The 25,711-nt window shown below is 39.2% G+C and overlaps 1 protein-coding gene across 1 annotated transcript; it reads right to left on the minus strand.

Moving 5' to 3' along the window:
- Positions 1-948: 948 nt before the first annotated feature.
- LOC145604804 (double-strand break repair protein MRE11-like) lies at positions 949-25,687 on the minus strand. Its single transcript, XM_081660759.1, has 22 exons — positions 25,546-25,687; positions 24,586-24,721; positions 24,054-24,211; positions 22,907-22,997; positions 19,791-19,910; positions 19,650-19,718; positions 19,467-19,558; positions 19,208-19,310; positions 19,025-19,132; positions 18,883-18,945; positions 18,726-18,797; positions 18,454-18,531; positions 17,684-17,746; positions 17,282-17,345; positions 11,063-11,145; positions 9,970-10,083; positions 9,719-9,796; positions 9,558-9,620; positions 8,893-9,167; positions 2,079-2,196; positions 1,598-1,789; positions 949-1,307 (listed from the first exon to the last, which is right to left on the minus strand). Coding segments are annotated over exons 1-22 (2,175 nt in total). The 5' UTR covers positions 25,548-25,687; the 3' UTR covers positions 949-1,274.
- Positions 25,688-25,711: the final 24 nt, after the last annotated feature.

A 25,711-nucleotide genomic window follows, 5' to 3' on the forward strand; every position in this document is an offset into this window, starting at 1 on the left:
GATTTTTTTCCTTTATTAATAGAGTGGATTGCGAATCTTAGGGGGTGGGGTGGGCATGAGGGGGAGAGAGGGAATTAGAACTCCTTGGGTGTGAGATTCCATTACTAAAAGCCTCAACCAAACAAAAAAACTAGATGTAATGGATTCTAACTCCATTCCAATTCATTCCAAATAATCCAACCAAACGACCTCTAAGAATAGTGCTGTAAATTTACCAACAATAGATTTTTAACCTTCAACAACGGAGGACTATCGTTTGCGTATCTGTCACTACAACCATCGCTCTTTATCACGAGCTCATGGCGAACTACAAAAAACAATGTAATCTTAGCTCGAAGCTTAATTCAAGCTCAATTTTGTCAAATTAAATCCCGCAATGCTCCATAAGCTATGCCCAAGTATTGTTGAAAATTATCTATCATTTTGGGTTAACTACTCCCTTAACTTATAATTCTTTTTTTAGGGTTTTTTTTTTAAATTTTGCAACAAAGCCATCATCATGCCAATGTTCATTGAAGAAGAGATTTGTTGATGGCATTCATGGAGGAAGAAGAAGCAAGTGTGGTGATGGTGGCCTGGTGTGCCACTGTGTTTGTGCTTTGAAAAGAAGATAAGAAGAATAATTTTTTTATTGTTGGTATTAACATAATTTGTTTGATATAGGATATTAATAGAGTCAGGCTCGTTTCGGAATAAGATTTGCATATGACTCCAAATTATGTTATATGACTAGGGATGCATCCAATACAATCACGCCTATGTTTGGATTAATATGAAATTTTTGTATTGTTAACATACTCATTGGTCATAATTTTGTCAAGTGATTGGGCTACCAGCCTACCAGCTTACAAAGTTAAATATAAGTACCTTATGTACAGAATATGCTTCATAATGTCTTATGCATATCATTAAGTACATACATCACCAATTTAATAGAGAACGCTCATAGTAGCAGTGTAGCACTCAACACGAACCTGCAGGAAAACCTTCATGATGACATATATACTCCGTACCAAATAGTTTTATTATACAGCAATGAAGTACAGAAAAAACGGCAAACAAATTCATAGCAAAACTTTCAAATTTTACTATACATTGGCCAACTGGAAAATCGCCAATTATGGAAAATTCACTAGAAGATGACCGTATTTTGATCCCTATATTCATTGCTGAACTTCCAAACTTTTTCTTAAGGTGGCGCTAGAAACAGCTCCTTATAGGAAGTGAATTCAATGCAATTGCCAATTCGGTGAGGACTAAAAGACTGCATCAACTCATCGTCTTAAAGCTCCATAATTTCTTGTGACCTGAATATAAAAAACACACTAGAAATTAGGTCTAAAAACATATTTTAAGTGGTCTAAAACCCTTTTGGTTCTTTAAAGTGAGGACAAAGGCCATCAAAATCTTCAATCACTACTGTTTAAATCTAGCTCAAGGGCAAGTGCCTTTTGACATACAAGAAATTTCATGCTCAGAGAAGCACGGTAGAAAGGCAGACTGAAAAGAACTTTTAAAAAAAAAATTTGTTTAGATGCACAGATTAGAGCAATGAAAGAAACTAAAGTCAGATTAATCAATCAAACAACACGCTGACCTTTGGTTGAGACTTGTTAAATCGATTGGGTATGTCATCATCATCGTCATCGTCATCATCTTTGCCCATAAGCATCTTTTGAAGTGAAGAGCTCCCCGATTTTCCCCTCTTCGAGGGCTGTGTAGAACCTCTACCCCTTCCTCTTGGTGCAGCTCGTTTGCGACCTTTTCCTTGAAGGTTTTCATCATCACCCTAGCAAGAAAAACAATGGCATTTACTTAAAGACATTGAAACCAAAAAAACAGAGATGTACACAGCTTTGCACCCCAACCCCTGTAGCAGCAGAAGGGCCTGTATACATTACCCTCAACATGTTCAATGATGTCACTGTTATACACTTATACCAACTTTGTTGCACCTAATAAAATTATGTTTAGTTTCTTTCTTTCAGAAATTATATAATAAAATAATTACCAGGCTTCAAATTCCCCCTCAGAAATTAGTTACAAGTTATCATGCATACAAAGAGGATATCACATACCGAACTGTCAGCAACCTCCTGAACTACGTACTCCTCTGCTTCATCACTCGAGGCAGAATCAACATTATCATCACCAGCAATATTATGAACTGAGGCTGAACCAGCAACCGATGAAGATCTGCAGTTTAGAGAGCTATTAAGTAAAGAATGTAATTGAGTAGACAACATCTACACTATTACCTACTTCCTCGGTTATCTATTTTTTTTATTACATGCAATACTTTGACTTTTGCACTATTCATTCATATACTGCACTTTTATTAGCTTAGATGATTTATATTTAATGAAAAATATAGTTGCGGGATTTTTTAGATTCGTCTCAATTTACACTTTCGTAATATTAAATTTTAAAATATTCATATTGGTAATTAAAGATGTTGGAGATTGAAATAATGCATTGACAAGCGTGAAATAAAAAGCAATTTAATAAAAAAAATAAAAAATAAAAAGAAAGTAAATTACTGACAAAATATTGACGACTTGAATTTCACCTTAAGACGAAGAGCATATCCTATTTTTACTTTCCCTCTCAATCCCCCAAATATTTCATTACTTAAAACTATAATCTACAAGGAATCGAGCAGCAACAAAAGCTTGTATAATCCCCACACCTTTTGTCTACATATAAATTTCCAGTCAAGAAAGAAGTAAAGGAATATACGAAATGAGATTCTTGATATGCACTAATGGAGCTAACTGGGTCATCCAACCTTGAGGATACACATACACACACACACAAAAAGAATTTGAAAATGTAATGGATCAACAATTGGGCCAGCCCATAAGAGTTTACCACCGTAGGGCCAAGAAGAATCACGTGCAACAAGGGAAGCAAGCTCAAGAGCAATTCAATTTCAACGGTAACCAAGAGGCAGAGGAGACTAATTTGGAAGAACAGGGGAAGCAGTAGCATTTGTCAAGCTTCGGGAAAGAGACAAGCTTGAAAAGGAGGAGACACCACTTTAGCAACTATGACAAAGTGACTGTGAATCCCAATTTGTAGAAGTCAACCTTAATTAGTTTAGGGCAAATTGTAGTGCTTGAGTATAAATTGTAAGAATTGTAGTGTAGCCAACTTATCCAGAAAATTGTGAGAACAAATTGGAGAGTAGTAGCCTCAAGCTACCCTTGTGAGAGTGATAGCCTTAAGCTGTTATCTATCCTAGTGCTGTAATCTTCGTTGACAAATTAATCAATCATACTCAAGCTTTTGCCTTAATCGTGTTAAATTAATTAATTACATTCGTACAAACCCGGTTCCTTACAACTTGGTATCAGAGCAGGACGGTCATGGCGGGCGGACCGTCGCTGAGTCAACGTGCTGACGCGGCGGACGAGAGGTTGGATGCGGTTGAATCTTGATTGAAGTTGATAGAGGACAAATTTCAGGAGCAAGAAGAGTCCATTGGGCGCGCCGTGGCGGAAGCCGTGGGTAAGGCCATGGCTGACACTCAAAAGGCCATTACCGACAGTTTCGCCACCCTCTACGAAAATGAGAAGAAGAGGCAGGAAGATGACAGAATCCGACTAGAGGGTAGGATTGACCGTTTTCGAAAGGATCAAGAGATGCAGACCAATATGGCGGTGAAGGAGCAAGAGAAGTTCAGGGATGAGATCAGAGCGGCTTTAGAGGCGGCTGGGATAAACCGACCCCCACGACCACCTTCACCACCGCTGCATCAGTTGGTGGGTGAGAACAGTCAAAATTGTGAGGTGAACTCACCTCTAGGCGGCGGGTTTGGAATGCCGGAGTGGAGGACTAGGGACCCACTGGGGTGGGAGGACGACAGTGGCGGAGGAGACGGGAGTCGGTGGAAACACCGAAAGATGGACATGCCGGTGTTTGACAGGAAGGATGCGGACAATTGGGTGATGAGGGCGAAGATGTATTTCGATTTTTGTCAACTTTCCGACGCCGATCGAGTCACGGCGGCTGTCGTGGCGATGGATGGTCCGGCGCTCCAATGGTATCACAAGGAGAACAGGCGGCGCCCATTCGCCCACTGGACCGACGTGCGGTGTCGACTGTTGAAGGAGTTTCGTCCGGTGAACTCGGGGTCGCTACAGGAGCAGTGGCTGGCCGTGCATCAGACCACCACCGTAGAAGAGTATAGGCGGAGATTTATCGAGGCGGCTTTTCCCTTGGACGACATCCCTGAAGAAATCATGCGGGGGCAGTTTATTAATGGGTTGAATGAAGAGATAAAGGCGGAAATCCGACTCTTGGATCCGAACACCTTGGATCGGGCCATGGATCTAGCCGAAAAAATCGAAGCTAGGACTCGGGTTAACAAGGGTAAGGCTAGTGTAGGTCCATGGCGAAGCGGGTCAAGTTCGGGTGGCCCAAGCTCGAGCGGGTCCAGCAGCAAAGGGGGACTCATTTCTACTTATGGGCTGCCCACTAATACCGGCCCAAGTAGAACATGGCCCAGAGTAAATGAGTCACAAGGGTCAGTAAGCTTCAACAAGCCCAGCTACAGCCAAGGGACAAAATCCATCAATGAACCACGAAGATTGACAGAAGCTGAACTACAAGAGCGTCGAGCAAAAGGGTTATGCTTTCGTTGCGACGAGCGTTAGGGAGTAGGGCATCGATGTAAGAGGAAGGAATTGAGTGTGTTGATGGTGGCTGAGGGGCCGGAGGTGGAAGATGAAACCGAAGAAGAGGAGGACGAGGAAGAGGTGCGAGCATCTCTATGTTCGGTGGTAGGACTTACAAATCCCAAAACCATAAAATTGAGAGGGGAAGTGAAAGGCCGAGAGGTGATAATTATGATTGACCCCGGAGCGACACATAATTTCTTGTCACTCCGGTTGGTGGAGGAGATAGGTGTGCCGCGAGATGGTGGAGGAGGATTTGAGGTAGCCTTGGGCAATGGGGAAACCGTGAAGGGGAGTGGCGTGTGTAGAAGGGTGGAGATCAAACTCGGGGGAGGCGTGGTGTTGGTAGAAGATTTTTTACCCCTAGGCCTAGGCAACGTGGATGTAATACTTGGTGTGCAATGGCTCGAGAAACTTGGTATGGTGACTACGAATTGGAAAACTCATGTTATGAGTTTCGAGGTAGAAGGGAGGCCGATTACTTTGGTGGGAGATGCTTCTCTCAATAAAACTCAAATTTCATTGAAAGCTATGATCCGCAACCTTTGTCATGATAAGGGGGGTTTGCTTGTAGAGGTAACTCGGGTGGAGGTAGCAAGGGAACCGAAGGAAGGGAGTGGGATTCCGGAATTTTTAAGGGGAACGATTAGTGGCTTCGAAGGGGTGTTCAACATGCCCAAGGGCTTACCTCCCAACCGTGATCATGAGCACGCAATTACACTAAAAAGGGGTAGTAACCCGGTTAGTGTACGCCCATACCGATATCCCCAAGTTCAAAAGGATGAAATTGAAAAGCTCATCCAAGAAATGCTTGATGCCGACATTATTAGACCCTCTACTAGCCCCTTTAGTAGTCCGGTCTTACTTGTGAAAAAGAAAGACGGCTCTTAGAGATTTTGTGTAGATTATCGTGCTTTGAACAAAGAGACGGTTCCGGATAAGTACCCAATTCCGGTGATCAATGAGCTTCTTGATGAGCTCCATAGAGCGGTGGTGTTCTCTAAGTTGGACTTGAAGTCCGAATATCATCAAATTCGGGTGAGACCCGAAGACACTCACAAGACCGCATTTAGAACCCATGAGGGGCACTACGAGTTTCTTGTGATGCCATTCGGGCTAACTAATGCCCCGGCCACTTTCCAATCGTTGATGAACGATGTGTTTAGGCCATTTTTGAGGAAGTTTGTGTTGGTATTTTTTGATGACATTTTGATATATAGTAGGAGTAAGGAAGAGCATGTGGAGCATGTGAGGTTGGTGCTTGAAAAGTTGGCCGAGAATAGTTTGTATGCTAACTTGAAGAAATGTGATTTTGGGCAAGCCAAGGTGGCTTATCTTGGGCATGTAATCTCGGCCCATGGGGTGGCCATGGATGAAGAGAAGGTTGAGGCAATTGTGAAGTGGGAAAGGCCCAAGAACCTGAGAGAATTGAGGGGCTTCCTCGGTTTGACGGGTTATTACCGCAAGTTTGTGGCTAAGTATGCACAAATTGCGGGCCCTTTAACCTCCCAACTCAAGAAGGATAGCTTCGGGTGGTCTATGGAAGCTACTAAGGCTTTCGAGGAACTCAAGTTGGCCATGGTCAAGGCCCCGGTACTCACTATGCCCGACTTTACTAAAGAGTTTATAGTGGAGACCGATGCCTCCGGGTTTGGTGTGGGTGCGGTCATGATGCAAGAAGGTAGACTGATAGCGTATTTTAGTAAGTTGTTGGGAGTTCGGGCTCGAGAGAAATCCATTTATGAGAAGGAGCTCATGGCAATATGTTTAGCAATATTGAGGTGGAAACATTATTTACTTGGGAGGCATTTCATAGTAAGGACCGATCAACAAAGCCTACGTTACATAACTTAACAAAGAGAGGTGAGCGGGGAGTATCAAAAATGGATGCGAAAGCTAGTTGGGTTTGATTTCGAAGTGCAATATCGACCGGGGGCTTCTAATCGTGTGGCGGATGCATTGTCACGAAGGGATCAAGCTAAGGTGCAATTGAGTGCACTGATTCATGTTCCTGCTGTGAATTGGGAAGAGCTAGAAAAAGAAATTGAAGCTGATGGTTGGCTAGCCCAAATCAGATTGGGCCTTGAGAAGGGAGAAGAGAGCCCAGTAGGCTTTCACTAAGAAGGTCAGAGAGTAATGTTTAAAGGGAGAGTTGTGATCCCAAAAACATCTCCTTTCACTCAGAAGCTGCTCCATGAGTATCACGACACCTCAACCGGCGGCCATGACGGAGAGGTCAAGACGTATCTCCGCCTTGCCGCCGACTGGTTCTGGGTCAGAATGCGACGGGCCGTGAGCGAGTATCTTCGTAAGTGTGCCATCTGTCAGAGAAACAAGGCAAGTCAGCAGAGTCCGATGGGGCTATTGCAACCACTGCCCATTCCGGCAGTCGTGTGGGAGGATATCTCCATGGATTTTGTGGAGGGACTTCCGTTGTCTAAGGGGATCGATTCGGTTCTTGTGGTGGTGGATCGCCTTTCGAAATATAGCCATTTTATTGGGCTAAAGCACCCATTCAACGCCTTGAAGGTGGCGGATTACTTTGTGAGGGAGGTGGTGAGGTTGCACGGGTTCCCTTCCTCAATCATCTCCGACCGAGATAGGGTGTTCATGAGTATTTTCTGGCGGGAGCTTTTCCGTCTACAAGGGACTCACTTGAAACGGAGCACCGCCTACCACCAGCAGTCCGACGACCAAACCGAGATCGTCAACAAGGGGTTGGAGTCCTATCTGCGGTGTTTTATCTCCGATCAACCGAAAAAGTGGGCGAATTGATTGGGCGGAATACGCCTATAATACTTCTCCTCATTCCGCAACCAAGCTCACACCCTTCAAGGTGGTTCACGGCCGTGACCCTCCCAAGCTGTGGCGAATTGGTAATGGACAGACCCCTGTGAATGACTTGGAGGAAAGTTTGAAGGAGAGGGATGCGATGCTTGATGAGTTACGGGTTAATCTGTTGAAGGCGCAGCAAATTATGAAGGAATATGCTGATAAAAAGCGTCGCGATGAGCAATTTGCAATTGGGGAGGAGGTGTTTTTGAAGCTACAGCCATACCGGCAGAAATCTATGGCGAGGCGACCAAATGAGAAGCTTGGTGCTCGATTTTATGGGCCTTTTCGTGTGCTGGAGAAGGTAGGGAAGGTGGCTTACCGTTTGGACCTTCCTCCGTCTTGTAAGATCCACCCCGTGTTCCACATCTCACAACTCAAACGTGCGGTGGGGGTAACTCCGGTGAATCCTACAATTCCGGCCCAACTGACGGCGGAGATGGAATTAATTGTGGAGCCCGAGGAGGTACTTGATGTTCGCGGGTCAGCAATTGGGGCGAATGCTCCACCTGAAGTTCTGATCAAGTGGCGTGGGTTACCACCATTTGAAGCGACGTGGGAGGACAGTTTCTCAATCATTCAGTGTTTTCCGTCCTTCCACCTTGAGGACAAGGTGAATCTCGAGGCGGCGGGTATTGTAATGGATCAACAATTGGGCTAGCCCATAAGAGTTTACCACCGTAGGGCCAAGAAGAATCACGTGCAACAAGGGAAGCAAGCTCAAGAGCAATTCAATTTCAACGGTAACCAAGAGGCAGAGGAGACTAATTTGGAAGAACAGGGGAAGCAGTAGCATTTGTCAAGCAAGCGAATTCGGGAAAGAGATAAGCTTGAAAAGGAGGAGACACCCCTTTAGCAACTATGACAAAGTGACTGTGAATCCCAATTTGTAGAAGTCAACCTTAATTAGTTTAGGGCAAATTGTAGTGCTTGAGTATAAATTGTAAGAATTGTAGTGTAGCCAACTTATCCAGAAAATTGTGAGAACAAATTGGAGAGTAGTAGCCTCAAGCTACCCTTTTGAGAGTGATAGCCTTAAGCTGTTATCTATCCTAGTGCTGTAATCTTCGTTGACAAATTAATCAATCATACTCAAGCTTTTGCCTTAATCGTGTTAAATTAATTAATTACATTCGTACAAACCCGGTTCCTTACAGAAAACATAGATTCTCACATAGCAAAACAAATACGAAGTATGATAAATATGTAATCCAAATTAACATACATAGGGAAAAGGGGGTTATTTAGGAGCTCCCCATCAAAAATCCAACCATTCTGGGTTAAATATGCAACTTTTGTGTACAATCATGTGAACATTCAGAGTATAGGTAGAGGAGACAAATAGGGAAATGATACAGAAGTAGGCATGAAAAAATCAAACCTTTGAGAACGGCGGAAACCCAAAGATGCATCAAGAGTTGTCTGCTTCATATTGGTGGCATCTTTTCCTCTACCCCTTCCTCTTCCCCTTCCCCTTCCTCTCGTAGAGGTTTTACCAGTTTCAGCAGCATCATGGGAGGAGCCAAGGGCTTTAGTGGTTGCTTTCTTGCCTCGAGCAGTAGGTTTCAACCCAGAAAGTTGGGTGGCATCATCATCATCATCATCACTAAAAGATGCTGCACTTTTTGTTCCTGCCATGCGCTTACCCTGGAACTCCTACAAAAAGAACAAAAAATGCATCATCAATAACCTATAAGATTCATCACAACACAAATTCTGTGCCTGCTATTCATCAAATCCAAATACTATCCAAAAACAAGTTCAGTGCTCTAGCTAAATGAGAGCATCTTAACAAAAATTGAGTCCCTTGCATTATCAGAAGATATCAAGGCAAAGTGATATATTTCAGCAGTCATTCTGTCAGTCTCAAAGTCTGATTGACTTTAGTTCTAGATTAACGATGCTCTTCTTTTGTTCAACAGATACATAATCCGTTCATCTAATATGTAGCAGATTTCCAGAAATACATGCAAGAAAAGGTTTCAGGAATTATATGAACACATAGCATCGGTAACAAACAGAGTTGACTTTAGATAGAGAACAAACCTCTGATGGAGCACTGAAGGAAAAACTCTCCTTCGGGTGTGTTGCCCTATGTTTAACACGTTCCTTAAGAGAATAAATAAAAGATTAATTAGTCTCAAATTTTAGCTGTAGTAATAAAGATAAAGCTTCGGAATATCTTAGATAAAGTCTTGCGTTCTTGCCTCTAAACACTCTCCGACTTTGACAATCAAGTCTTCTTCCTCAAACTTCACTGTGTCCGAGTCTTCAGCAATTTTGCTCTACAGAGATGAATGACGCATTATGTTCAAAAAAAGGTAATAAACAAAACAAGGAAAAGTAAAATATCTAGGGCTCATCATCATAAAAAAAAAAAAAATAAATAAATAAATAAATAAAAAAATCTACACTTGGTGAGTAAACAGAGACGAATCTTCTACTAATAACAACTTACACGTGTTTCATCAAGATTGTGTTGCAAGCAAGCATGGAAAGCCAATTTGTCATCTTTACTGACAAAATTATGTAGTGCAATATCCAGATCATTGACAGGAAGGATCTCCATTTTCTGCAAGATGATAAAAAGAAGAAAACAATAAGCAAACTTCAGGCAGATCATGTAGCTGTTTTCATAACCATGACACACTGACGCATTTTATAACAAACTGGTTTAGCAAATATGCATTTCACACATGAAGTGGGAGGAACAGAGGGGGGACGGAGGCCTGGCCCCATGGCCCATATTTGCATCCTTTTATATTTCTAAGTTGGCCTCCATATGTGCAAGTATGTTATTTCTGTCTGATATAGATGTTTGCCTAGCTAAGGTGGTCACAGGGAAACAGAAAACAATCCTCTTGAATAGACAAGGTTCTGGGACCAAATCCATGTACAAGCAATGTTGGTAATTTTTTTTTTTTTTTTCACTATTTTCTTTTTCTATTTCATTTTCCAACCTACCACTTGCTCTTTTTTTTTTTCCTATTTTCCCCTGCATTCTCATTTCTCTTATTTCCTAATCCCTATTTCTTATGCTTACCACTTGTATCATATTCTGCCCAGTTTATAATGCCGTGACTGTGTTATTATATATTATTAATCCCTCTGCCTTTTCTTTAAATGCAATCATTGAACATTTGGGGAGATTTAGTAGATTGAGTTGAATTTGTTAAACAATTTTGAATGTGAGTTGAAATGTCCAATGGTAGCATAAAAAAATTACAAAATTTCAATATTAAAATTTTGTAGAATGTGATATTTGTAGATTATGTGAGTTGATATATCACATTTTAATCTTTGCAGATCGAAATTTTGTAGTTTGGTAGAATGTGATATTTGTAGATTAAACTGTGATATTTGTAGAATCAACCACCACCACCGCCCAATACAAAGCCCAGCCAAGTAGGGTGCGAGGAGGTCCAATTAAGACAACATTACCAATTACCATAACCAATTTAAACCAATAAAGAGACATGTGAATGTAGTAGAACTGTAGAATAGAAAAAAAGGGGGAAAAAGGATGTAAATGAAACATCTATAATACATACCAAATTACTCTCAGCAACCAACGCCTCAATATTCTGTTGGTTTAATTCTTCCGGTCGGAATTTCTCAGAATTGTCAATTTTCCCTAAAATAAGAAAATCAAAGTACATATAAAAAATATTGATACACAGTAAGGATATTTGAATATGTATTACAGCAAGAGTGCAAGAGATTGAATTCAAAAGGGATGTGACTAGAAGCAACCCCAATACAGACCTGCATTTGGATATTTAAAAAAAAAAAAAAAACATAAACATAAACAGCTATCTAGATCTAAATATAAAGAAACCGTCTTATTTCATATCAATCAATCAATCAATCAATCAATCAAAGCCTTAATCCCAAAAGTGGGGTCGGCTAACATAAACCAAATTTGATTATTCCGTGTAGTCATCAACATAAATCTTTCTCCTCCATCCCTTACGATCCAAAACTTCATCCTCACGTAAATCCATGCACTTCATATCCTTCCTCACTCCTTCCAACCAAGTCATCTTTGGTCTCCCTCTTCCTCGTTTAATCCCTCCATGGTCCCACTCTTCCACTCTTCGCACCGGTGCACCCTCGGGTCTCCGTCTTACATGTCCAAACCAACGCAGACGATTTTCCCTTAATTTATCTACAATGCCCGCCACACCTACTTTCTTGCGAATAACCTCATTTCTGATTCTATCTCTTAAAGTGTTTCCACACATCCACCTTAACATGCGCATTTCCGTAACCTCCATCTTTTTAATATGCTCTTTCTTAGAAGCCCAACATTCTGTACCATAGAGCAACACTGGTCTTATGGCAGTCCTGTAGAATTTTCCCTTCAACTTTAAGGGAATGCTGCGGTCGCATAACACTCCCGTGGCCGCTCTCCATTTAAGCCACCCTGACTTAATCCTGTGGGTCACGTCTTGATCAATGTCACCATTCTTCTGGATGATCGACCCTAGGTACTTAAAACATTCACTCATGGTCAAATCCTTTCCATCCAAACTCACCACTTCATTGCTTGTCCCCCTCTGAGTGCCAAAACGACATACCAAATATTCAGTCTTACTCCGACTTAGCTTAAACCCTCTAGATTCCAACCTTTGCCTCCATTGCTCCAACTTGACATTAACCCCATCCTTAGTCTCATCCACCAAAACGATATCATCTGCGAACAGCATACACCATGGAACCTCATCTTGAATTGGTCTAGTTAATTCATCTAGAACCGTTGCAAAAAGAAAAGGGCTTAATGCAGACCCTTGATGCAATCCGATTGTAATAGGGAAATCTTTTGTCAACCCTCCGCATGTCCTCACATTTGTTGACACATCCCGATACATATCCTTAACTAGGTCTACATACCTTCGTGGGATACCTTTCTTCAACATTGCCCACCAAAGTATCTCTCTTGGCACCTTGTCATATGCCTTCTCTAAATCAATAAAGACCATATGAAGATCTTTCTTCTTTACCCTATAAAACTCCATCATTTGTCTTATCAAATGGATTGCCTCCATAGTAGATCTCCCAGGCATAAAACCAAATTGGTTATCTGAAATGCTTGTGCATGCCCTCAACCTTTGTTCAATCACCCTTTCCCACAACTTCATAGTATGGCTCATAAGCTTAATTCCTCGATAGTTAGAACAATCTTGAGCGTCTCCTTTGTTTTTATAAACCGGGACCAAGGTGCTCTTCCTCCAATCTTGTGGGATCCTTGTAGCCGTCCATATCTTGTTGAAAAGGTTTGTTAACCAATCAATATCAATCTTACCCAAACACCTCCACACCTCTATCGGTACCCCATCAGGGCCAACCGCCTTCTTAGGTTTCATCTTCCTCAGTGCAATCTCCACCTCTACTCTCCTAATCCTTCGCACATACTCCATGTTGATTTCTTCATCACTCATAGAGGTATCTCCTATCACAACTCCATTACTTCCATTAAATAATTCATCGAAGTACCCCTTCCACCTGTCCTTGATGCCCTCCTCTTGCACTAGGACCATTTGGTTCTTATCTTTGACACACTTCACCATGCCAATATCCTTCCTTGCCTCTTGTCTTCTCTTTGCCATCTTATAAATGATCCTTTCTCCCTCCTTGGAATCAAGCTTTTCATAAACCTCCTGATATGCCTTTTCTTTTGCTTGGCGAACAGCTGCCTTTGCCTTACTCTTAGCCTCCTTATACGCTGCAAAGGTTTCATCACTCCTACATTTTCCTAAGGCTTGATAGCATTCCCTTTTTTGCTTAATTACTGCTTTCACCTCTTCATTCCACCACGAAGTATCTCTCTGTACCGAAGTTCTTCCCCTTACTTCCCCTAAGACCTCTTTGGCCACTCTTAGGAAACAGTTCTTCATTCGTAACCAAGTCTTGTCCGGATCCACCTCTCCATCCCAATCCGCTTCTTCAATTACCTTTTCTGTAAAAACCTTAGCTTTTGCATCCCTTAGGGTCCACCATCTTATCCTTGGTTCTTCTTGTCTAACTTTTTTCTTCGCCTTCTCTTTCAGACGAATAGTCATTACCAATAGCCGGTGTTGGGTGACCACACTCTCCCCTGGGATAACCTTACAGTTTATGCAACTTTGTCTATCTATGCTCCTTGTGAGCAGGAAGTCTATTTGAGTTGCATTTGCTCCATTCCGAAAAGTTATCAAGTGTGAATCCCTCTTCTTAAACCAAGTATTAGCCAAAATTAAATCATATGATTGGGCAAAATCCATAATAGCTTCACCACCGGCGTCCCTCTGCCCATACCCAAAGCCTCCATGGACACTCTCATAGCCATCTCGGCTCGCCCCAACGTGCCCATTTAGATCCCCTCCAATATATAACTTCTCTGAGTGGTGGACACCCTGCACCACCTCGTCTAGGTCCTCCCAAAATTGTCGTTTCTCTTCTGCATCTAAACCCACTTGGGGAGCATAAGCACTGATAACATTCACAATCTCCTTGCCACATAGCAACTTCAGCCTTATCAACCTATCGTTCTTCCGATAGACCTCGATCACCTCTTTTGCCAACCTCTCATCGAGAACCACACCAACTCCGTTCCTAGCTCCACCATTCCTTGTTCTGTGGCTCGTTTCTTGCCCAACATACCATACCTTATACCCCAAAACCAAGCCTCGAGCTCCTTCTCCTGTCCATCTTGTCTCTTGGAGGCACATGATGTTCACGCGTCGTCTTTTCATTACTTCTACCAATTCTGCTGATTTTCCCGTAAGAGACCCCACATTCCAAGAACCAATCCGCAAACTAAATTCTTTTCTCCCACGCTCCCTCCTGATCCCAACTCCAAGCCCTTGATTATTTGACACCACAATTGGGCAATATGGCGCGTCGCTTCTGGGCGACGACCTAGCAACCCTTACATACTTATCACTGCACCCGGGTCTGGGAAGTGCAGCGCGTCGCTCAGTAGGGAACGCCCCAATGGCACGCCCTTGCTCATTTGACACCACACTCGGGCAATGTGGCGCGTCGCTTCTGGGCGACGACCTAGCAACCCTTGCATACTTATCACTACACCCGGGTCTAGGAAGTGCAGCGCGTCGCTGAGTAGGGAACGCCCCCACGAAAATATCTGTTTGGCTCATGTCATGGGATGTGACGAAGTTTTATATTGGCTGTCACTGGCCTACCGTAACCCTCCTCCTTTATCCAGGCTTGGGACTGGCAGCGGGAAACCCACTGGCGAAGTTTTATATTTCATATCACTTTTTGCTAAAAGGTAGCATTCTAAGCAATTTTATCAAAAATGAAAAACATATCAAGGACATGCAGGCAAAAACTGCTATATAGAAGGATAAACAAAATAAACAAACTTTCAAACCAGTCTCTATTAATCCAGTATTTCTGCTGAAGCATGAATATTGAGGCAAGTCGCATCATAAAGTGGCTCCCAACAAGAAACATGAATTATGTTCCATGAAATACACCAAAAGCTCATCATAAATTTAGTGTTGCACATGGTGCAAACCCAACTGATCTACATCTCCATATAAAAATAGGCTAACATCACAGCATCCTCAGCAATTCAAGTTTCTCCAAAGATATCGAGCTACTTGATATTGAATAATGGCATACAACCGACACCAGACGTTAGGAAGGCTGGAACAGACGAAAATTCTATGTAGCCTGGCATATAATTTGTATGAATCTTGCCTAAAGCTAAGGAAAAAAAAAATAATAAAAGGAATTCTAAAAAGGCAGAGGTAGGAATGTTAGGTTTATGAGATTGTAACTGCAGCCACCTAGGAACTAATTCCCCAGTCTCTTAAAAACCCACACAAGTCTTGGCTTCCAAAAGGACTTCAAGCAGTGATTGCTTCCCATCAGCAGTCCCAATGGCACCAAAAATTAAAAGCAATCATAAAAAGTCTCACATTTTATGATGCTGGTCAAAGGGTTGAAAACATTTTAGAAGTTCACGTACACATTCCAGGGTAAAGAAACTGCACAACCATTCATAGAGTTTTCATTCAATAAGAAGTAACAGGAAAAGGATAGAATTTTCCATAGCAATTGAGTTTCTGAAACATCCAAATAAGGCTTAGTAAAAAAAATTTGCTTCATATGCCATGTAACATGAACATGGGTGCGGATCCAAGAGTCTAATATAACCTTTTTAAAATAAATGGATATGGTAATACCATCCTTATTAGATACAGGTTTGGCAATACGGTATTTAAATAATTTAATAAGTATACTCTATAGAAAAAATTAAGGAATAATACGGCATTTCTATCTTGAGTTTCTTAAGGACGGACTCATAAAATGTAGGAAATTACTTCCTTTTTGTTTCTTTTGTTTTTAATTTTTCCTTATTCACTTATAATACTATTAACTTACAAATGTATAAAAACAAAAGTTATCATGCAACAAATTATTGGATTTGTCTCAACATAGTCTTGTCAAAATATCAGAATTCTTTTATAATTTACTTGAACATAATTAAAGGTATAAATTAAGCATTTGGCAAATGCAAAATTCAGTATGGTCACATGGAGCAAAAATATAATAAAATAAAATAAACTGGAGGGACTAGGGAGAATTATTATTGGCCCAACATAATGACCAAACCAAGAGCATTTGTGATTGGCCATCTGCCTCATACTTCTATTAGTTATACCCATGCAGTCACATGCAAGCAAAGTAATTAGGTTATTGATTTGTCATAGCTTGCCAGCTTTCATTGAGGGGAGAGAGAATATACTCCATTAGTTGCACAAAGGCAAGAAAGAGAATATGAATATCTGATTATCTTTTAGTTGGATTTTATCAAGGATTGATTTACTTTGTTACTTTACATTTAGTTAATTACTATACTATTAAAACTTCCATTTTGTCTTTTATTTTCTTTACTTCGAATTTTGCTTTCATTTACATATATATTGGAGTAGGTTTTTAACTAGGGTTTGATTATGAATTGATGCATGATTTTCCCCCAATTCCTAAATTAATCCTAAATTATATGATTATGAATATGTCAATTTTGAATACTATCAATACTAGATAAGACGTAATTTGATGTTGGTTTTGCAATAAATATCTAACGGGAGTTGGACTTAAACAGTTGCGTTTGTTAAGGTAAAATGGATTTTTAGGAAGTTAGGATGCTATGTTATGTCTCTTAGTTTACATAATTCCAAGGAAGGTATTATTGTATTTTATACAGACCATATACACTCATGAGAGGTTTATTGGTTATTGGGGGGTATCTTTCCAGATCGCAATACAACCAAATTTGTAGGGATAGAAAGTATCTTTGTGTTAGACTCATGCTGCAGGGATACACTCTAATACCTGAATTGTTATACTAGCTTATTCTTCATACATATCTAACCCAATTTAGTTCTACTATTAATAAGTTGATTGATTATAAAACAACCTTCTCTATGTAGTATCAACCCTAACTTACCCTATTACATAGTCAAAAGGATTAGCAATGAGACCATCGGTTATATATCAAGTTGCATAATTATACACAAAACCACACAGCTATACATAATACGCATTGCTATAAGTATATCTGCATGGCTGTATATAGTGTATAAACCCACATGTCAAAATGTTAAAGAAAGGAGGAAATATGGAGCAACGGGTTCATTTGAGTAAATGACATGGGGATCCAAGAAAAAACATAAACAAGCCACCGTTTCCTAAACCTTAGCAATCAAACAAATTAATAAAAAATTGTGAACGGCACTGCCTACAGGATTATTTACCTTCACTTCGATTCTTAACCCGTGAAGCCTTTGAGAATATCAGGATATCCTGAGGATTTGCCACCTATTAATTGCAAAGATTATTATTTCACTAACAATTATGAGTACAGTGTAGCTTGATAGTAGTACAACCAGCATGCCAAGTAATTTGCATGAGTTTGAAGACATTAAGATTATAAACATAGTCAAATTCCTTCCAAATAATAAAAGAAAATAATCAAATTCATGATAGATGTGTCACCATATCAATCTTTTTGCATTGAAGTCTAAACTAAAGCAAAGTATTTATCACACAGATGATGATTGTCTTGTAGGTAATTGGGGTGTGAATTAAGGCATAATATAAATGGGATTTTAAACAGAATAATGTGTGAATATCAAGGGAAGAATGAAATGGTATACCTTGCCCACATATTTCTGACCAAATCTTTGAGGATTTATCGTCATAAATCCTGAATAATCTACCTATCATCACAAAAGACTGAAATAAGCACAGTATAGAAAAGATTTTGAATGAAAAAATGTGATTCAACATGAAAAAGAAAAGCATAATTAACAGCAATGCAAGATATGAAAAAGGAACCTTCAACAAATCCTAATTTCCAACTAAGCTATAATAAGTCCACCATGACTTATAAATCAATCATTTTTCCTTCTACTGCTTGAAAGAAATTTCAGAAATAACAGAAAAATGGATGGCAGGACAAAATATGGCAAATCTCAGAACATATTTATTACTACTGGTAAAATTTTCATCTTCACGGAAAACCGAAATTTGGAACCCTTACGTCTTGCACAATGATTTCAACTGATGGCACCAAAGCACCAAATGCAACCTTTGTCCCTCTGCCCCCAATAAGAAGTGTGTCAGTATTATATGAACTTCATCGTATGTTTTAGTACACATTAAATCTTTAAGAGGCAAGTACTTAGTAGGTGGAAAATAATAGGTGGGTCAAACACCAACACGATACTTAATAGGGGACTCCACAGATTGATTATAGTCTCCTGATGTTGTTTCAGTTCTGGAAAATCATATTGATGACCCATTATTGGAGCCTAAAGCTTAAGCTCAATTAAAATAACGACAATTTTAGAAAGAGGTAAGTTACATATTCATCGAAAGTGCAGCAATCAATATCAATCTTTTTTATAAATTAAGCAGGACTAACCTTTACTCGGACCAATGGAAGCTTCACCTCAGCTTTGTTGACCGCTTTTCTGTTAGACTTCTCAATCAGATCTCTGACCTAAGCAATTCAGACTACATTATCTACACTAAAATCAAATTAAGATACTGTGAATATGAAGCATCACCACCAGAAACTAACTACGGCGTAGAAACTTTTTGAGATTGGGTATTGAAAGGGTGTGACAGAAACAGATGTAGGGGGTACTCAACAGACACATTAAATTGGAATTATTTTAAATAGAGCAATTTTACCACTTTATCCAAGTGCTCAAGAATTGCATTCTGATCACTTTGATCGATATCCGTTACATCTTTTAACACAACCTGAAAATTGAACAATAAAATGTAAGGGAACTAGGTAATTTTGTCTTTCACCATAATCAGCATTATATAATCTGGAAGTAATTACCTCAGCATATTCAAAAGGCCTCACAGATTGCAGAGGTATTTTGGTTGGGCGATATTGATTTCCCTAAACAAGCACAATAAGTAATCAATAAGTAGTTACAGTAGAAAAGGTTCAAAAGCACAATAATAATTTATTGCACCACCTTAATTTCTAAGAGAAGAACATGTTTTGGCTTCGATTCCCCGTCAATTAACGATGTTGCAACAGAAGAACCAGGTTGTGTGATATGAAAACCCATCCCGGAAACTTCCTGTGAAATTAATAGTCCCTCAATTTTAGGAATGAATGATAAAGGTGAGGAGTCGTGAGAAATCTAATACTGCACCTGGGGGTCAATTAGGCATTCATGTTCATGCCCCCAAACTACAAAATCAAGAAATCGCGGTAAAAAATGCTCATTTATAGCATTTTTAGGATTTGTTTTTATTCTGCACAAAAGAAAGACCTTGTTAGAAAGCATAAACACTACTGCTAACATCTAAGAGCTCAGGTTATGAAATCTCCAGCATTAGCATTACATCCACATATCTATAGGATGAATAGATAAGGAATTCATTTTGAATAGAAATCGGTAATGTTAGTACCTATTCTGGTGGAGAACAAGGATATTAAACCAATCCGAAACTTGACATCCTTCTTGTGCTTCAGGGCGCATCCACTGAACAGCATGGGGAGTCTAGGACCAAGAAATCGACAAAATTATATTTAACTAGAAACTCTAACTCAGAAGTATACATATAAACTACATAGAAACAGAAAGAAATCACCTGAAACATTCTGTTTAACCTTTCATCCCGAATATTTCCAAGGCCATATAAAGCCACAGACGTGGAACCCTGCAAAACAATGACACATCCATTCACTGCGAAGTTGACAATTAAAAAAAACTGAGAAAATTAAAGACTAACCTTCCTGATAAGGATTGGGCAAACAGTAATCTGGCCAACCCCAGATCCTCCAAGATCCATTTTACCAAAATAATTGACAAGATTGCATGCTGAGAGGATATCAACAGCAGATAGATTGTCCTGTTATCAAAATAAAGTAAATCTTCAGCATAGCAGACAACAAATTACCAGGAAGCATATTATGATAACCATGTGCTTTCATTGATAAAATCCCTCTACCAATCAATCAATCAATCAATCAAAGCCTTAATCCCAAAAGTGGGGTCGGCTAACATGAACCAAATTTGATTATTCCGTGTAGTCATCAACATAAATCTTTCTCCTCCATCCCTTACGATCCAAAACTTCATCCTCACGTAAATCCATGCACTTCATATCCTTCCTCACTCCTTCCAACCAAGTCATCTTTGGTCTCCCTCTTCCTCGTTTAATCCCTCCATGGTCCCACTCTTCCACTCTTCGCACCGGTGCACCCTCGGGTCTCCGTCTTACATGTCCAAACCAACGCAGACGATTTTCCCTTAATTTATCTACAATGCCCGCCACACCTACTTTCTTGCGAATAACCTCATTTCTGATTCTATCTCTTAAAGTGTTTCCACACATCCACCTTAACATGCGCATTTCTGTAACCTCCATCTTTTTAATATGCTCTTTCTTAGAAGCCCAACATTCTGTACCATAGAGCAACACTGGTCTTATGGCAGTCCTGTAGAATTTTCCCTTCAACTTTAAGGGAATGCTGCGGTCGCATAACACTCCCGTGGCCGCTCTCCATTTAAGCCACCCTGACTTAATCCTGTGGGTCACGTCTTGATCAATGTCACCATTCTTCTGGATGATCGACCCTAGGTACTTAAAACATTCACTCATGGTCAAATCCTTTCCATCCAAACTCACCACTTCATTGCTTGTCCCCCTCTGAGTGCCAAAACGACATACCAAATATTCAGTCTTACTCCGACTTAGCTTAAACCCTCTAGATTCCAACCTTTGCCTCCATTGCTCCAACTTGACATTAACCCCATCCTTAGTCTCATCCACCAAAACGATATCATCTGCGAACAGCATACACCATGGAACCTCATCTTGAATTGGTCTAGTTAATTCATCTAGAACCGTTGCAAAAAGAAAAGGGCTTAATACAGACCCTTGATGCAATCCGATTGTAATAGGGAAATCTTTTGTCAACCCTCCGCATGTCCTCACATTTGTTGACAACAAATTACCAGGAAGCATATTATGATAACCATGTGCTTTCATTGATAAAATCCCTCTACCCAAAAGATAATAAATAAATTTATATTAAAAAAAAAAAAACACTTCAAAAGATCATTTAAACATTGACAGTGGCCAGGCAATACAGAAAAAAGAACACCCTCTGGGGAAAAACCTAATCATTGATGTAGCAGACATGTGAATATCTTATTAAATGTTCAAATTTAGCAAGGTGAATACCTAGAATATACATAGCTATCCATAGCACAAGTTGTAGTCTAAACAAATCAGATTTTAAAAAAAACTGCACTTTAGATTCCCACATTATTGCTCTGCATCAGTGTCAAAGGGAGGGGGGCAATTTAGGTAGCAGCATAATGATCCATCATTAATAGCTTGAAGAAGAAGAAGAAGAAGAAGATAGGTAGTTGAAAGAAGGCATGTTGAATTTTGTGGAGAGTTTTGTTTAGTTTTTAGATAGTTGATTGGGAGAGAGCCAAGCCTCTCAGAAGCTTGAAACTATCCACATTCAGTGCTGCTTTCCAGAAATTAATCAACCAATCTTCATCATCTTCCTTTAATCTCACATTTCTTCTCTTAATTCTGTCCAAAGCTAAGTTAATTCTTAGCAAAAAGGTCGGTAATGCTAAAAGAGGGAGGGGCAATTCATGTAGTAGCATAATAATTCTGTTATTAGTAGCTTGAAGAAGATGATATTCAATTAGTGTGGGTAAAAGCTCTATAATTAGAGCAAATCAATGAGGGGGTCTTGAATATTGATTAGTGTTTTTGTCAAGCATTTAGGTTGCTAATTTGGGAGACAGCAAGAGTCTTAAAAGCTTATAATAATCCACATTTACAACCTCAAACATATGAAAATACCTACCCTTTCCTAATTCCACCAAATAATAGATTACAGATAATTCTCTTCTTCACACTAGTAAAATTTAGAATCTCTTCATCACACAATAAAAAAATAAAAAAAATAAAAAATAAAAAATAAAAATAAAAAAAACTTTATGACTAGCAAAAAGCATTTGACATATTGTAGCTATGGTCAGACCATTCACAATTTTCTCATGGAAGGAAATTATTTAGCATGAAACACCTTTTACATACACCCGGGTGCACATAGAGGTAGGTGCACCCAAGGGTGGTTTTTTGCTCATTAGATTGGTTATTTTTTTTTCCTCTCATTTTAAGATTATAAAATGAGCAAAATTACTCTTGGGTACACCTTACAGCCGGGTGTATATAAATTTTTTTTATACTACTCTAAGTATAAGGAAGGTATATCAGTTTTAATTGTTTAACCCGGAGAATTGGGATTGGTATTACAAGATCTTCTATGGTTCTACATCATACCACTATTTCATAATCAAATGAAACCAGCTTTTAAAAGCAATATATGCCTTCAAAATAGTTGATTTGAGACCAAGTACAATTCCTCCGAACATCAGACGAGAGCATTATGAAATCTAAGAGAATGATCTAGCCCTATCAGCACCAAGCAAAAACACACAAAAAAATTATGAACTCAGTGGTTCTTTAACTATCTCAATAAGTATTTGGCAGTGAAATTCTGAGGTAAGGAAACATATAAATAAATCAAACTCCAACTATGGAAAAAACTTACATTGGGAGTTTTTGTTGTTTTAGTGCAACACTTAACCTTAAGACCAGTCCATCTCAAAGCTTGAGTATATAGAAATAGTTTTACTAAGTACATTCACTAATTACTATCATGACACAGTTGGTCAACTCAATCCCCCTTTCAGTTGCTAGTCAATGCCTAGTATAAATTGAGACGAGTATATCACAAAGAAACAATCAAACCCAGACCTCACAAGTATATATTGAGAGAAAAGGATTTAATTTGTCTGTGCTGCAGGCCATACCACTCCAGCAGGATCATCATGATTGCCATGAATTGTGAATACAGGTAAGCCAACATTGTAGTGAGGGTCCTCATAATTTACATGACCAAATCTGTAGAGCAGAGAAACACATTAAACTATCAGACATACAAGCAAGAGCTCACAACCCAAAATAATAGTTGTAAAGGGTCCTAAGATTCACAACTGATGAATTGCCATCTATGCCTTTAACTTCAGTACAGCACTCTGATAGTCAGTAGCACACTACCTAGAGATGAAATGCTCAAGAGACCAAGTTCTCATCACTATCATATCGATAAGTTTTCAATGGTGGAATGTGAATCCCTAACACCATCCAGATTAAATTAGATTGGAATACAATAAAATATCTCTTAGGGAGTCCCATACAATACAGAGCTTCCGAGGTTGTTCAAATCTCCTTCCTAATGGCTGTGGCCTCAGTTCAAGCCAGTCTTTTGTGGTGGTGCATGTTTCAAACAAAGAAAAATTTTTAGAGCCATTGCAAGCAGTAGTTCCTATTTTCCTAATCTTATCAGTGGTCATTCAGTTTGATTCTTGCACCGAAACATACCTCCATCCACCAGGCATGGCAACAAAATTTTCATAATATAGCTTCAATTCTCTCACAAGTCACAAAGGATATCTGGAAATCATTAACATTGACCCCAATCCAGAAATAGCCAAAATACGCTTATGTCATCGTTTTTCAATGGAACTTTCCACTTATAATTTCGGATTACATTATATATCTAACCCCATTTTTCAAAAGTTGCTGAGCTAAGACATATATTATCAGAAAGAATTTCATTTCTTTTTTCATATGCATATAACTCTTTTTTATTTGAAATAAAGTTAAGGACAAAGAAGTAGATGCATATGCATATAACTCTTTTTTATTTGAAATAAAGTTAAGGACAAAGAAGTAGATGCATTCAAACAAAAAAAAAAAAGATAATCTTCAAGGGAAAATCCACTTCCTTTCCAACACAAACAAGATGATCCAGGAATTTAGAACAGCAAAGCAACCAAGCTTTGAAGAAAACCCAAGTGCAATTCAGGTCCAACATTCATCAATATAAAAAGACATAAATGTCAAATATACAAATCTCTCAAATATAGCATGGTTAAAGATAAGTGCAAAACAAACCTGTTTGAAAAGTTTAAAGTCTGGTCACTCACAACTTGGAACTGCACTGGACGATCATTAAGGCAGTATTGACGAAGAATCTCCAGAGCCCTCACCAACGTTGACCTTGAAGGTTTGTTCTCGTGAAAGAGATCACCACCAAGAAGTATGAAGTCCACCTAATGGTCATATTATAGTCACTATAACAACATAATCATATTTTACAACAAAATGAGACTCAAAAACTCTAGGAGCATGACAGAAGAAAATTCGGCGTAAATCACATCATCACCACAATCTATAACAAGAAAATTACAAGCTTCCATCAGAACGAGATAATGTATTGTTATATACACCTAGGTGAATGGTGCATCCAAGAGTATTGTTTGCTTATTTTGATGATTATTGCTCATTTTATCATCAAATGAGCAAACAAATACCCTTGGGTGCACCCTACACCCAAGTGTATATAACAATCTCTCGAGATAATAGGTGTTGATTTCTTACAAAATTCAATATAAAAATACAGTAATTGGTAGGTACCGGAAATCACCTGCTTTTTCTCTGCAATCGAGCATATCTCTTCGAAAGACTCGAATGAATCATGGCGCCGTATCTCATCCTTCTCCATATAACCAAGGTGGCAATCTGTTGCTACAAGCACTCTTAATGTATCCTTTTCATCCTCCCTGGAAAACATATCATACATCACAATCACAAATCCACAGCCACAACCCTGATAAGATAACTGCCGTAAAGTGCCAACTTCCAAGAGCACCACTCATACACAACATAAGACCCGAAAAAGGACTAATGCATGATGCAAGGCGAGCTAGATGCAACCTCTGATCAAAACTTAAATTGATTTTATGATTTACACACATCACATAGGTCAAAAAGTTCACTTGAGCACGAAATTTCAATTTATTTCACAACTTGACATCAAGGTCAAGCTTGAGACAAGGAAACAACAAACATTTAGATAGAAAGAAGCAACTTGATCAAACTCGAAACAATACAATAATTTCAGGTGACTATAATTACAGTGTCTTACGATTAGACTTTTCGCAATTTCTTTACTTCAGAGTTCAAATAAAGATCTATAATTTGCTTGTTCTACCTTCATAATATAACGCAATCACAACCACAACTCTGATAATCATAATCCCTTAATTGGTAATGCATCATTTTTACAAAAGTGATCAATTCAACAATTCATTTTACAATTACTTGAAATTTAACGCAACTAAAAAGTAATTAAAATGCAAATTAAAAGCCCTAACTAGCAAAATAAATAAATAATGTACAATATTAAGAACTCGTTTAAAAATCAAACATTACTAATGGGCCAATTAAGTAGGAAATCAATTAACGAATTCAGATTAAGCATAAATATAAAACAATTCTGACATTAAAGCCTAAATTATGAAGCAAATTTTGAATATTAAAGCCTAAATTATGAAGCAAAAAAAATAAAATGAAATTGAAATGTAGGAGAGAGAGGAGTGCTAACATAGAAATGGCGCTGCTTCTGTGTTCTGCTGGTGCTGTGCTGCTCGAAGTTAGAGAGAGAAAGAGAGGAGAGAGAAAGAGGGTTTTATTAGGGGTTTAGAAAAATGAAGAAGAAAGTGTTGAAGTGGGAAGAACTTGCTGGCGGGAACATAATTCTCCTTTTGTCT

Source organism: Chenopodium album, chromosome 22 (genome assembly GCF_948465745.1).
Source record: "Chenopodium album chromosome 22, dcCheAlbu1.1, whole genome shotgun sequence".
Classification (NCBI taxonomy): domain Eukaryota; kingdom Viridiplantae; phylum Streptophyta; class Magnoliopsida; order Caryophyllales; family Amaranthaceae; genus Chenopodium; species Chenopodium album.

What these genes read in the sequence shown, in the direction of transcription:
- LOC145604804 (XM_081660759.1), bottom strand. An exon ending in GGTTAAACAGAATGTTTCAG is followed by an intron (nt 19,559 to 19,649) that starts GTGATTTCTTTC and finishes TCTTGGTCCTAG; the next exon opens with ACTCCCCATGCTGTTCAGTG. An exon ending in AAGTCGGAGAGTGTTTAGAG is followed by an intron (nt 9,621 to 9,718) that starts GCAAGAACGCAA and finishes TATTCTCTTAAG; the next exon opens with GAACGTGTTAAACATAGGGC.